The 15574-nt window shown below is 41.9% G+C and overlaps 1 protein-coding gene across 1 annotated transcript in view; it reads left to right on the top strand.

Moving 5' to 3' along the window:
* Positions 1-274: 274 nt before the first annotated feature.
* Positions 275-15574, top strand: part of LOC135515882 (neuroepithelial cell-transforming gene 1 protein-like) — a 37985-nt gene continuing 22685 nt past the window's right edge. The window contains exons 1-2 of the mRNA XM_064939698.1: positions 275-517; positions 15477-15543. Coding sequence (XP_064795770.1) covers positions 375-517; positions 15477-15543 — 210 coding nt within the window. The 5' untranslated portion in view covers positions 275-374. The remainder of the gene's footprint in view (positions 518-15476; positions 15544-15574) is intronic.

The following is a 15574-nucleotide window of genomic DNA, read 5'->3' as shown; positions in this document are numbered from 1 at the left end:
GGCCGTGAGCACCCAGCGCCTCTCCCGTCCCTCTCTTTCCAGCCGTCTGCAGTGAATGCTTAACATAACAGGAAAATTGTGTCAAAGGGTTGTTGTTTTGTGCAGATAATAGAAGCGAATTCATTGTACTACAGCATTCCCAATTGTTATTAGAGGGGCTGGCCCCGCCCAGAGTCGTCTGTTTACAGTATGACCCGCCCATTTAACCATATATCCTAGCAACGAGAACCTCAGGTCTTTCCTTATTGGTCATTGTTCAGATATCCGCCATATTCAAAGAATTTCAAACATCTGTCTACTGTTCTTATTATTTTTAAATAAATAGTTAGCTATTATTCTCACCTTCAACATTGATTTCTGGTTCTGCATTTCAAATGGAGGAAACCAATGAAGCACAGGTCCAAAGTTCGATACCAGAGAAACAGAATGACAGACCGAAGAGAAAGGCAAACAAGAAGAGGAAGTTCTCTGTCGATGATGAGACGTCCGGCGAGAGCAATAACAATACCAAATCAAGGTGAGACTAACGCTGCCTGAACTATTGAATGCACGCTATGAAACGAATAGAAATGTGTAAACTTTATCTGTGGTGTTAACATTACTTAGATAGCTAATGTTACGTTCTGTAACGTCAGTTGAATCTTTGTTTCAATGGCTAGCATGTGGCTGGCTGACGTTATAGTTCGAGCACGTAGTCATTGTTACATATTCCAGCTAACAAATCTAGGGAGAGGGGACGTTTTCATGTTACCTGTAATGTCCCTCTGATGTTTAAGTGTCCAGTTTCAGTTAGTTACAGGAACATTCTACGTATGTTTGCAAAAACCTCCTGAGAACCAATATGCATTTGTTTTGGTGTTTGATTCCCTTATTGAAACGTGTCTAGAACATTTAATATCTTATTAATATCTATTATAAACTGGTGGTTTGAGCCCTGAATGCTGATTGGCTGACAGCCGTGGTATATCAGACCGTATACCATGGGTATGACGAAACATATTTTTACTGCTCTAATTAAGTTGGTAACCAGTTTATAATAAATAGCAATAAGGCAGCCCCAGGGGTTGTTATATGGCCAATATACCATGGCTAGGGGCTGTATCCAGGCACTCCGCATTGCGTTGTGCGTAAGAACTAGCACTTACCAGACCTCCTCAGGCCTTATTGCTTAAATACCCCCCCCCCCCCCTCCTCTATGGCTGGTTTTGTTGGATTTGTCAAAAGTATTCATTTATGGAAAACTTCACCACAGATGGAAACCACTGGCCTATCTTTGACTTCGCCATTTAGTGTTAACTCAAGTTTTGTCATTTTCCATAAAACCGTTCATTTCGGAACGAAGGGGCGAGTTGTTTTGCGAAATCCTGTCATAACGTGCAATTATACCATTTTATAAAATTGTCGTGTATGTATAAATTGTGTGTGTGTGTGTGTGTGTGTGTGTGTGTGTGTGTGTATATATACATATACACACACATACACACACATACATACATACATACATACATATACACACACATGCATACATACATACATACATACATACATACATACATACATACATACATACATACATATACACACACATATATGTTGAAGTCTGAAGTTTGCATTCACTTAGGTTGGAGTCATTAAAACTCATTTTTAAACCACTCCACAAATTCCTTGTTAAACTATAGTTTTGGCAAGTTGGTTAGGACATCTACTTTGTGCATGACACAAGTAATTTTTCAACAATTGTTTACAGACAGATAATTTCATTTATAATTCATTGAATCACAATTCCAGTGGGTCAGAAGTTTACATACACTAAGTTGACTGTGCCTTTTAAACAGCTTGGAAAATTTCAGAAAATGATGTCATGGCTTTAGAAGCTTCTGATAGGCTAATTGACATAATTTTAGTCATTTGGAGGTGTACTTGTGGATTTATTTGAAGGCCTACCTTCAAAATCAGTGCTTCTTTGCTTGACATCATGGGAAAATCAAAAGAAATCAGCCAAGACTCAGACAAAAAAAAATGTAGACCTCCCCAAGTCTGGTTCATCCTTGGGAGCAATTTCCAAATGCCTGAAAGTACCACGTTTATCTGTACAAACAATAGTACGCAAGTATAAACACCATGGGACCACGCAGCCGTCATATCGCTCAGGAAGGAGACGTGTTCGTTCTGTCTCCTAGAGATGAACGTACTTTGGTGCGAGAGGTGCAAATCAATCCCAGAACAACAGCAAAGTACCTTGTGAAGATGCTGGAGGAAACAGGTACAAAAGTATCTATATCCACAGTATAATGAGTCCTATGTCGACATAACCTAAAAGTCCACTCAGCAAGGAAGAAGCCACTGCTCCAAAACCGCCATAAAAAAACAGATTACAGTTTGCAACTGCACATGGGGACAAAGATTGTACTTTTTGGGAAATGTCCTCTGGTCTGATGAAACAAAAATAGAACTGTTTGGCCATAATGACCATCGTTATGTTTGGAGGAAAAAGGTGGGGGCTTGCAAGCTGAAGAACACCATCCCAACCGTGAAGCACGGGGGTGGCAGCATTGTGTTGTGGGGGTGCTTTGCTGCAGGAGGGACTGGTGCACTTCACAACATAGATGGCATCATGAGACAGGAAAATTCTGTGGATATATTCATGCAACATCTCAAGACATCAGTCAGGAAGTTAAAGTTTGGTTGCAAATGGGTCTTCCAAATGGACAATGTCCCCAAGCATACTTCCAAAGTTGTGGCAAAATGGCTTAAGGACAACAAAGTCATGTTATTGGAGTGGCCATTACAAAGCCCTGACCTCAATCCTATAGAAAATGTGTGGGCAGAACTGAAAAAGTGTGTGTGAGCAAGAAGGCCAACAATCCTGACTCAGTTAGACCAGCTCTGTCAGGAGGAATGGGCCAAAAAACATTAATGTTTGACCCAAGTTAAATAATTTAAAGACAATGCTACCGAATACTAATTGAGTGTATGTAAACTTCTGACCCTCGGGGAATGTGATGAAATAAATAAAAGCTGAAATCAATCATTCTCTCTATTATTCTGACATTTCACATTCTTAAAATAAAGTGTTGGTCCTAACTGACCTAAGACAGGGAATTTTTACTAGGATTAAATGTAAGGAATTGTGAAAGCCAAATACATTGAAACACAGATTAAGGTGTATGTAAACATCTGACTTCAACTGTATATGTGTGTATGTGTATATCTATATATATTATACACACACACAATATTTAAAAAAGCTGACAAATTACCAAATTCTTCCTTTTTTTAAGTGTAGGTGCAATAACATATGTTTGCACCCTCTATTTTAATTTGCTCCCTGGTTCAGGCGGCCAAGTGCACACAAGGCTCTTTGGCTCATCTATCGTGAAGAGGAGTAACTTTGCAGCTGTTTCTGATTTAATAAGCAATGCCATGCTGGTGGGTGTTAACCAGTGGCGATTTTAGCAGGTAAATCTTGGTGGGACAACCTCTACCAGAAAAAAATGTTTTTCATGCCAGCAAAGCCACACCACAATACATTAATTGGACTATAACGGTGACAAACGGTGCCCACAAACTGTAGAGTCCCAGCAGTCCCAACACCTTATCCCTGTTACACCTGGATATCAGCGGAGAGTTGTCTGGCAGCGAAATAGTTCAGCCTCGTTTACTGCCTTTAAAAAAATTCATAGCTAATATGACTGACTTGCTCAAACAAATGTGGATAAGAGGCAATCCGTAATTTCGATTTCGACATTAATGAGCTAGAATGGACATAGTCAATATAACTATTTGTTCAGCACTTTTGAAGTGTTTTTTTTTTATTTAACCTTTTATTTAAGTAGCTAAATCAGTTAAGAACAAATTATTATTTACAATGACAGCCTATCCCGGTCAAACTCGGGCGACGCTGTGCCAAATGTGCGCCACCCTATGGGACTCCCAATCACGGCCGGATGTAATATAGCCTGGAGTCGAAACAGGGACTGTAGTGACTCCTCTTGTACTGAGATGCAGTGCCTTGACTGCTGAGCCACTCGTACGGTGACAGAATTCAGAACATAGGCTGATCTTAGTGTTCTCCCTGTACACTCAGTCAGACCTGTAGTATAAATAAAGAGGGAATATATGCAGACAATGAAAGCTCTTACAATATTTGATGATTACATATCTCCCTGACATATTACATCATTTATGCAGCAGTATACAATTCATTTTTGGACTCACCTTGTGCTGTGCTCACTTGGAACAGGAAGGTGGCCCGGCGGTCCTTCTTGGGCTAACTTTGTCATCAAAGTCTGGCATTCTTCTGGTTTTATGGTGCTTTCAAGATAACTGGAAACTCTAGGTGGGGAAAAAGAAAGTTGAGTCATGATGTTAGTGGTCTTCAGGTCTACACCTGTTGTATTCGGCACACGTGACAAAGAAACTTGATTTGATTTCCCAGTTTCGAGTTTCCAGTTGTTTTGCAAGCGGCAGAAGTAATGCTGGATTGCAAGCATGGCCAATGTTGAATGTTTATCATTTTAAGCTGTGGAAAAATACCCTTAAACCTAAACTTGGACCGTACATCCACTCCACATAATAATAGGCCGGTGATTGCTTTGCAACTCTTGAAGTGAGCCACTGATTCCTTCCAAACCATTCATTGTTGAATTTGCGATTTCCAACTCGTTGTGTAATGTTTATGGCCGATGAGTCACATTACGTTTTATCTGCAATTTCTCTTTATAATTTATCTTCATATGACAAGGATTGAAAAGGATTTGCCAGTAGATTGTCGACTTGATTCATGATGATGAGGATTTTGAAAGTAAGATGTTGACATCAGTCCAATCAAAGCTACTGTAGGTATAATGTGATTTGATGTTATTTTATCTGTGACCTATGACCTTGAGCCTTCCTGGATGGGCACTTCTAATGTAACTCTATTGCAGCACCCAAGGGACTTGAATTTTCAAGCTCTCCTTGTAGATTGTCCTCATGAGTGACAGAACACTGAGTCAATCACAGCGTAACTAGAGAACATTACCAACCCCTACAGAAAGCACTAAGCTAGGCTGAAACACCTGCATTTTGGAGCTGCCTTATTCAAGAAAGCAAAAAAGAGACCAAGTTTGTATGCGGCTTCATTAACTCAATGACTTTTAAAACTTTTTTTTATACATTGTTTGCGAACTGATATGTGTCACTTATTAATGCCAAAAATAACATGTAAAACAGGCTCTTCCCCACCTGCGCTGAATGACGGGTCGCCACTGGTGGTAACAGTCATATAAAACCCAGCCCTGAAAGGAAACTTAGACTGAAAATAATTTGTATGACATAGACCACACATTCACATGGATGTGCAGGAAGTGTGCAGTTTGGATTTGTCACTTCATGCACAAATGTATCATACTTTGACTAAAACTATGACTCACTGACTTAAAGCTGCAATATGTTACTTTTATTGTGCGACCTGACCAAATTCACATAGAAATGTGAGTTATAGAGGAAGGCCCTAAAAATTGTCAAAGACCCCAGCCACAGACTGTTCTCTACTACCGCATGGCAAGCGGTACCGGAGTGCCAAGTCTAGGACAAAAAGGCTTCTCAACAGTTTTTACCCCCAAGCCATAAGGCTCCTGAACAGGTAATCAAATGGTTACCTGGACTATCTGCATTGTGTGCCTCCCCCCCAACCACTCTTTTCGCTGCTGCTACTCTCTGTTTATTATATATGCATAGTCACTTTAACTATACATTCATGTACATATGTACATACTACCTCAATTGGGCCGACCAACCAGTGCTGCCTCACATTGGCTAACCGGGCTAGCTGCATTGTGTCCCGCCACCCACCACCCGCCAACCCCTCTTTACGCTACTGCTACTCTCTGTTCATCATATATGCATAGTCACTTGAACCATATCTACATGTACATACTACCTCAATCAGCCTGACTAACCAGTGCCTGTATATAGTCTCCTCTGTTAGAGCCTCACTACTGTATATAGCCTCTCTACTGTATATAGCCTCTCTACTGTATATAGTCTCCTCTGTTAGAGCCTCACTACTGTTATTTTTCACTGTCTTTTTATTGTTGTTTTTATTTCTTTACTTACCTATTGTTCACCTAATACCTATTTTGCACTGTTGGTTAGAGCCTGGAAGTAAGCATTTCATTGTAAGGTCTACACCTGTTGTATTCAGCACACGTGACAAATAAACTTTGATTTATAGATCTGTCACTCATTGAATGCGGTAGATCTGTTTTTGTGTGTTATTTCTATGCTCCCCGTCTGGTAGATGTGTTTTTGTGTGTTATTTCTATGCTCCCCGTCTGGTAGATATGTTTTTGTGTGTTATTTCTATGCTCCCTGTTTCTAATTTAGGCGTTGTACACCAGCTGAAAATACAATATTTTGGGTTATTGAAAATATACTGTATTTCACTATATATATTGCTTGTTTTGTCACAAACTGAAATTAGGCAAACTACAATTTCAGCAACCACGAAATGGCAGAGTGGTTTTTGCATATTGCACCTTTTTAAATCTTCCCGCAACAACATCTGACCTTTCAGCTCTAAAAACTGAATTTCTACTGGTGTGGTCGTTTTATTATATTTATCTTATTTTCTAGTAACCATTTTCTGTGTAACATTGATGTAATATCTCCTAACCCTCAGAACTGGATACTGGAATATTTTTTCAATGTTCCAATGAAACGTGTCTTGAACATCAATATTGAACATTCAGAGAACATGGGGTTCTGGGTAAGTTCTGTTTGACACATCATTGGAACATTCCTATGAAAAGGTTTTGCTAATGACTTAATGAGACTATTAACTGAATGTTCTCTAAAGTTTGTTAGCTGGGTAGCTATGTCATAGTTAAGTAAATAATTTTAAAGAATATATTATTAGGTAAATCGCTACCTTGCTAGTTATTTTGGCTACACTTAAAGCCTGTTAACAAGCAAACAAACTTATATTGCAGCTAGAATGGAGTGCTGGTTGCATAGTCCAAGTCCTTGGGAAAATGTTTTAGCTGGTTACTTTTGCATGTTCCCGACCTAATCATCCATTTGCATCAGCACATGCCATAATTGTGAACTTTTACACAGACAGTCGGCTACAGATATCTAGTACTGCAAGTAATTGTGCACCACCGAGAGTTTGCTGCAATACTGTAATACACCCTAGTTGACCACAGGGTGGCGGTAAATACCAACAAATTAATCAAGGAACCATGAATAACAGTTGGTGTAGGCGTTTGATGGATGATAGATAGATACATGGAGTTTATTAGTCACATGTATAGGGACGCAGATGTAATTGCAGGGTACAGTGAAAATCTAATGTGCTGTGCTCCAACAGTGCAGGTCAAATAAAAAATCAATAAAAAGAAGAGAGTGCGACAAAATAAAGATGATGATAATATATACACTAGTACAACTGTGGGGGCGGTGTAAAAGTGAATGAAACAGTAATATAAAAAATAATACTATATACTTTACATATTTACACTGTAGCAATGATAAATGTCCACTGGGGGTAGAATATCCATAACAGAGCCCCAGGGCCAGCTTGCTTAGGAGACTCTTCTCTAGGTTCATCTCTCTGTAGCTGATGGCTTTGTTATGGAAGGTTTGGGAATCTATTTCCATTTAGGTGGTTGTCGAATTGAACGGCTCTTTTCTGGATTTTGATCATTAGCGGGTATCGGCCTAAATCAGCTCTGCATGCATTATTTGGTGTTTAACGTTGTACACAGATATTTTACAGAATTCTGCATATCTCTCTGGCCTACAGAACAGCAGATGATGTCTCATGAAGGGACTTTGCACTTTTGTCTCATAAAGATAATGTTCCCTTCCGAGTCCAACCTCTACTGTTCCACATCTTGTAAGGAAGAAATTACTTGATTTATTTATACTTTTTTAACCTTTCCTGTTTGCATATACGCGTTATGACAGAAATAGTCTTTGTGAACTTCCCTAGGCTTTTAAATCAGACTTTTATCTTTTCAGTCAGACAGCAGACTGATAGAGCCAAACATCCATTTTTATTTTGGGGTGATCAGTACTGAGAATGTTTATGTTGGCAAGTGGCACACTGGTAGACTTTCCATGCCTTGTGCCAAAAGCCCCCTGCACACTGTTGGGAAAACTGTGACTATATAAATATGACCCTAATAGCCAACCCTGCAGGGAAACAAGGAGCGTGTTGCTCAGTGGACTTTGGACGACTAGGTAATAGGTGTGTGATTGAATGTCACCTTTTGTAACTATTGTGCTGCGTGCTCCTGTCTCAATCGTTATTCGCTGTCCTTCAGCCTCAATTATGTCAATATTTTCTGACTGTTACTTGCTTCCAGCTTATTCAGGTGTTATTGACCCACAGAAGTGTGTAACGGGTCTACCTCTGCTTAAGAATCATACCCCTGCCCGTGACGTCCAATCACAAGCCCCAGGGACCGACCTTTGTCCTTTTTTACAATGGACAGGTGTCGTGGGAGCAGAATGGTCAGTAATGTTCTAGAAAAATAAACAACTAACTCTATAATGTCCTACAAACCTAGATTGTAAAAGATTGTAAAATCTATAGTTTTTAGACCCTTTAATTATTTAATAATAGCATTCAGGTGTATCAATGTAATGTATCCAATGTCACATTTCCAAACCACGATGAGCTGTTCAGAAAGCTGATACCAGCCATTGTGCTGATACCAGCCATTGTGCTGGTGTGTGGGGCCTTTTTATGCATACGTGATTGATGTCACTTCGTATTCACTTGGTCTTAGCAGTCAGCTTGGGGGCAAAGGCCACTTTCACTGTGCCAGTGTGTGAGAGCTGTATGTGCTGTGAGTCAGTGGAAAGGCATCAGAGTAGGCCCTGCCTTTGTTTGCCAGGTTAGTTTATGTACCACCCCACCTCCCGCTCCCCCGGCCTCCACTCTTCCAGTATTTCTCATGAGTTTACTTCACCTGGGAAGAACTGTCTCTTGCCCCAGGTAAAGATTTCAGAGTAAATGACCTTCAGGCATGTACAGTCAGAGGGGTTTTTATGATCGAGAAGTCTGTCAGGTGCACCACATAGCCTAGCAATCTCTGTTTTTAAAGCAGGTCAGCATCTGTAAACATCCGGTCCACACGGGTAAGGTCAGATAAAAGGAAATCATGTCTAAAATAATCATTTGTTTTGTCATTGGGATGATTTTTTTTTCATTTGAATGACCCAGGCTCCTGAGTGGCCCAGCGGTCTAAGGCACTGCATCTCAGTTCTTGAGGTGTCACTACAGACACCCTGGATCAAATCCAGGCTGTATCACCACCGGCCGTGATTGGGAGTCCCGTAGGGCGGCACACAATTGGCCCAGCATCGTCCAGGTTTTGCCGGTGTAGGCAGTCATTGTAAATAAGAATTTGTTCTTAATTGACTTGCCTAGTTAAATGAATAAATACAAATATATTTATTTTAATTTACCCTCTAAACAACATTACATCCCATCAACATTACAGCATCTGAAATAATCGATTTAGTCTAAGCTCAGGTGTGACTGTTATCTGGTGTGTGGGTCAGAAATGTGAGTAAAAGCAATGCTGGGCTAATCACTCGAGGATGATACATATTTGATGTAATTTACTGTACAAAGTGTGCATCAAAGAGGAAGAACCTTCAAAAACATCACATGATGAGACCTAAATCCATTTAGGAGACACCTTTCCCAGTCTCTGGTAGGTGTTATTATTATTATTATGTATTATTATTAAGGAGCTCTTCAGGCATTCTATACTGCATTATTACATAATGTACCTTTTTACTGTGTTTGTTTAGAAAGATGAGACGGAGGGAGAATGAGAGACTGGTGGTGATATGTGTGTTGTTGTACACACACCCCGTGTTGGGCTCAGGCCTCCATTCCCTGTATGTTTTGACCACTGTCTGAGAAATAGCCCTGCTCTGGCCGTCCCCTGGCTTCTCCTGAAGGCACCACTGGGATTGTCTGGTGTTCCTGTGAAGCCCGGTTGCGTTCCTTAGACACCACCACCAGGCAGACACCAGTGAACCACCCAGGTTGTCTCAGCATCGCTTCATCTCCTCACACATCTCGGTGTTCCTGGTGTCGACGGAACACACCGGTTCCCACAACATAAAGCATCGTCTCACTTTATGAGCTCGTTGGCTGCCAGATGTCACTGAGATGTCTATTGGACAGGAATGTCTCACTGAGCAGAGACGTTCTCATAGCATACTGTTGCTAGACCTATTAGCCTAGTTATTACTGGTGTCTCTTCGGATTTATTTCACATCCTGGCGCATTGTCAGATTGAATGACATTTGGATTAATGTACACATTAACACACACACCCAAAGGCGTTCTCCTTGACAGTCGTCATAACCATCCTCCTCACCTCCAGGCCGCAGCAGATCCAGTAACTAAACTCTCCCTCCTTTTCCCCACGTTATGGTCTGTTCCGTTGAATGTTGAGTCAAACCGATCATCCAGTTCAGGCTGTGGTTCTGTAGAAAGTGACTGTTTTTTACTGCTTGACTCATGCAGGAGCAGCGCTGCTTGCCGTAGGTCTGTCGCTCACAATGCCTCTATGGTCTCTGCCACGACTGCCACTGACCACAGTCCTCATGATGGAAAATGGGGGAGGAGTGTGGTGTTTGCTGACCACCTGTAGTGACCTTTGACACCGCCAGTGCCACTCGGACACAATTCTCTCTTCTGCCCAGGTCTCTCTCTCTCTCGCTCAATTCAAAGGGATTTATTGGCTTGGTAAACATATGTTTACGTTGCCAAAGCAAGTGAAATAGATAATGAACACAAGTAAAGTGAACAAATAATGAACAATACGCTCATAAAAATTCCAAAGGAATAAAGACATTTCAAATGTCATATTATGGCTATATACGGTGTTGTAACAATGTGCAAATAAATAAACATAAATATTGGTTGTATTTACTATGGTGTTTGTATTCACTGCTTGCCTGTGTGGCAACAGGTCACACATCTTGCTGCTGTGATGCACACTGATATTTCACCCAGTAGAGATGAGAGTGGGCAGGCGGTTAGGAAGGGCAGCTCAGTTTCCACCTCATTTTGTGGGCAGTGTGCACATAGCCTGCCTTTTCTTGATAGGCCGCCGTAGGCAGACCTGGCTTTCTCAATAGCAAAGCTATGCTCACTGAGTCAGTACATAGTCAAAGCTTCCCTTCATTTTTTGTTCTTGTTGACTTTGCTCTTCCATCCCTCTCTTTTTCTTTGCCCTTATTCCCTATAATATACTTTCCACCTTTTTAGTCCTATATTTTTCTTCCTATTTGACTTGTCTGAACTCCCTATGTTCTTCGCTCTCTCACTCTTTCTCTCACTCTCTTTCTCTCGCTCTCTCTTTTTCTCACTCACTCACACTTAGGGAATTCCTCCACTGTCCTCTAGGCCTCCACTACTAGCCGTACTGATTCTGAGTGCAGACCACATAGGAAGCGGTGGAGTTGACACTACAGCTGTGGTCAGTGCAGTCTGCCCTTCACTATAGACAAGTGCTGTGTCACTGCACAATGCCACCTGAAGCAACGAGGCAGGCAGGCCAACGGAATCACTGGAATGACCTGGCCCAGTAACAGCAGTACAACAGGAACACATGCTAGAGACAAGTGGTTCAGAGGAATCGGGGAAAGAATGTCAGGATTGTAGAGGTTGATTTCCTTTTGAGGTCTCTCAATATATGAACACCATTATCACTAATCTGTTTTCAGATATGATCTGGTTTATATTGGAACATATTGGGGCGACAGGGTAGCCTAGTGGTTAGAGCGTTGGATTAGTAACCGAAAGGTTGCAAGTTCGAATCCCTGAGCTGACAAAGTACAAATCTGTCGTTCTGCCCCTGAACAGGCAGTTAACCCACTGTTCCTAGGCCGTCATTGAAAATAAGAATTTGTTCTTAACTGACTTGCCTAGTAAAATAAAAACAAATTGTTGACTGTTTCAGAAGATATCTAAGTAACACCTTGACATTAACTCAAACCCAAACCATGTGGAAACGGGTCTTTTTTGAAAGCCGTCAAATTTGGCTCCATCACTCATGTGGGTCAGTATCAGCGTGTGACAGGGCCATAATAGAACTGGTTAGCAGATGTTATTGCCAGTGTAGCGTAATGCTTGTGCTTCTAGATCCAACAGTGCAGCGGTATCTAACAGGTCATATCTAACAATTCCACAACAAAACCTAATACACGCAATTGAGTAATGGAATGGGAGGAGAATATATAAGTATAAAATAATGGATGAGCAGTGACAGGAGTCTAAGATGCAATAGATGGTAAAGAATAGATAGTGAAGGATACAGTATATACATATGAGATGAGTCATGCGAGATATGTCAACATTCTTAAAGTGACTTGTGTTCCATTTATTAAAGTGGCCAATGATTTCAAGTCTGTAGGTAGGCAGCCACCTCTGTGCTAGTGGTGGCTGTTTAGCAATCTGATTGCCTTGGGATTGAAAAACAACTTCTATCTCTCTGTCCCAGCTTTGATGCACCTGTACCGACCTCGCCTTCTGGATGGAAGGCAGTGGCTCGGGTGGTTATTGTCCTTGATGATCTTTTTTTTGTCTTCCTGTGACATCGGGTGCTGTAGGTGTCCTGGGGGGCAGGTAGTTTGCCCCCGTGATGCGTTGTACAGACCACACCACCCTCCGGAGAGCCCTGCCGTTGTGGGCGGTGCAGTTGTCGTACCAGGCGGTGATACAGCCCGACAGGATGCTCTCAATTGTGCACCTGTAAAAGTTAGTGAGTGTTTTTGGTGACAAGCCACTTTTTTTCAGCCTCCTGAGGTTGTAGAGGCGCTGTTGCGCATTCTTCACACTGTCTGTCTTTGTGCGTGGACCATTTTCAGTTTGTCGGTGATATGTACACCGAGGAACTTAACGTTCCACCTTCTCCTCTGCTGTCCTGTTGATGTGGATAGTGGGGTGCTCCCTTTTGCTGTTTCCTGAAGTCCACAGTCAGTTCTCGCCCTCATCGGGTTATCGTCAATGATCAAATATAACCTGATGTTTAATCATTGAGATCCTGATAAGGGCGAGTATTGTATTTGAGGTGTTACATGAGGTTGGTGGTGACCAGTATGGAGTAGTGGGAGTAGTGGGCCGGCATCATCTGTGTTTCCTAAAAAGCACCCCCGCTTAGACTCTCAGCAAACAAACTTCCGACAGGAGGCAACAGTTGCTTCCTTCCCCCAATTAGGAAAGGGGTGGGTATGGTCCTCCTACACATGTGAGAGGGGTAGGCTGTCTGTCCTATAGATAGCGAGAGAGAAGAGTATTGTGAGGACATCTTGGAGACCTGGTAACCCTGTGTGTGCTGCACAGAGAGTGAGAGGTGAAGGACAGTTCTCTGATTGGGTCTACTCTGCTGCGTGTCTATCCTAGCTGGCCGTCTGCGGATGCAGCGAAGGGGACATCGCTATGGCTACAGCAGGCTGTGGTACAGTGCCTTGCGAAAGTATTCGGCCCCCTTGAACTTTGTGACCTTTTGCCACATTTCATGCTTCAAACATAAAGATATAAAACTGTATTTTTTGTGAAGAATCAACAACAAGTGGGACACAATCATGAAGTGGACAGACATTTCTTGGATATTTCAAACTTTTTTAACAAATCAAAAACTGAAAAATTGGGCGTGCAAAATTATTCAGCCCCCTTAAGTTAATACTTTGTAGCGCCACCTTTTGCTGCGATTACAGCTGTAAGTTGCTTGGGGTATGTCTCTATCAGTTTTGCACATCGAGAGACTGAAATTTTTTCCCATTCCTCCTTGCAAAACAGCTCGAGCTCAGTGAGGTTGGATGGAGAGCATTTGTGAACAGCAGTTTTCAGTTCTTTCCACAGATTCTCGATTGGATTCAGGTCTGGACTTTGACTTGGCCATTCTAACACCTGGATATGTTTATTTTTGAACCATTCCATTGTAGATTTTGCTTTATGTTTTGGATCATTGTCTTGTTGGAAGACAAATCTCCGTCCCAGTCTCAGGTCTTTTGCAGACTCCATCAGGTTTTCTTCCAGAATGGTCCTGTATTTGGCTCCATCCATCTTCCCATCAATTTTAACCATCTTCCCTGTCCCTGCTGAAGAAAAGCAGGCCCAAACCATGATGCTGCCACCACCATGTTTGACAGTGGGGATGGTGTGTTCAAGGTGATGAGCTGTGTTGCTTTTACGCCAAACATAACATTTTGCATTGTTGCCAAAAAGTTCAATTTTGGTTTCATCTGACCAGAGCACCTTCTTCCACATGTTTGGTGTGTCTCCCAGGTGGCTTGTGGCAAACTTTAAACAACACTTTTTATGGATATCTTTAAGAAATGGCTTTCTTCTTGCCACTCTTCCATAAAGGCCAGATTTGTGCAATATATGACTGATTGTTGTCCTATGGACAGAGTCTCCCACCTCAGCTGTAGATCTCTGCAGTTCATCCAGAGTGATCATGGGCCTCTTGGCTGCATCTCTGATCAGTCTTCTCCTTGTATGAGCTGAAAGTTTAGAGGGACGGCCAGGTCTTGGTAGATTTGCAGTGGTCTGATACTCCTTCCATTTCAATATTATCGCTTGCACAGTGCTCCTTGGGATGTTTAAAGCTTGGGAAATGTTTTTGTATCCAAATCCGTTTTAAACTTCTTCACAACAGTATCTCGGACCTGCCTGGTGTGTTCCTTGTTCTTCATGATGCTCTCTGCGCTTTTAACGGACCTCTGAGACTATCACAGTGCAGGTGCATTCACACAGGTGGATTGTATTTATCATCATTAGTCATTTAGGTCAACATTGGATCATTCAGAGATCCTCACTGAACTTCTGGAGAGAGTTTGCTGCACAGAAAGTAAAGGGGCTGAATAATTTTGCACGCCCAATTTTTCAGTTTTTGATTTGTTAAAAAAGTTTGAAATATCCAATAAATGTCGTTCCACTTCATGATTGTGTCCCACTTGTTGTTGATTCTTCACAAAAAAATACAGTTTTATATCTTTGTTTGAAGCCTGAAATGTGGCAAAAGGTCGCAAAGTTCAAGGGGGCCGAATACTTTCGCAAGGCACTGTATGTACCAGAGCCGATATTCCCATACACCGTGTGCCACAGACGGATACGGTGGCACCTGAGCATGACTCTCTCTGTCTGAATGGGTCTTTGGGGAAGGCACTGAATGACTGAGTAATTGTGTTTCTGAGGCACTTCCTGCACTACCATGATTGAGCGTTCACAAGGCAGGGATGAGCTTGTGTTCTTGTATGCAGCGTTGGACATTGTGTGGTTGTTACCTGGTGGACTTGTGGTGGTGTGCTATGTCATCTTGTGCCCTGAGATGTAAAGGTCTTAGTAGTGTCACCTTTTTGAATTTGGGTGTAGGGTATGGTGCTATTCATGTTGTACTTGTTGAACAAGCAATTATTTCCTGCTCCTTTTTTTTCCCATCTTCGTCTTGTAGGCCTGGACTGAGAAGAGGGAGCTCCTTCACCTTCCTCACCCCTGGACCTCAATGGGACTTCAGTCTGGTGAGTACAGCCTCCATCCAGCTCTTGTTTT

This window comes from Oncorhynchus masou, chromosome 27, assembly GCF_036934945.1.
Source record: "Oncorhynchus masou masou isolate Uvic2021 chromosome 27, UVic_Omas_1.1, whole genome shotgun sequence".
Taxonomy (NCBI): domain Eukaryota; kingdom Metazoa; phylum Chordata; class Actinopteri; order Salmoniformes; family Salmonidae; genus Oncorhynchus; species Oncorhynchus masou.
Note: the sequence above shows the minus strand (reverse complement) of the source record. Positions and strands in the feature narration are given on the sequence as shown.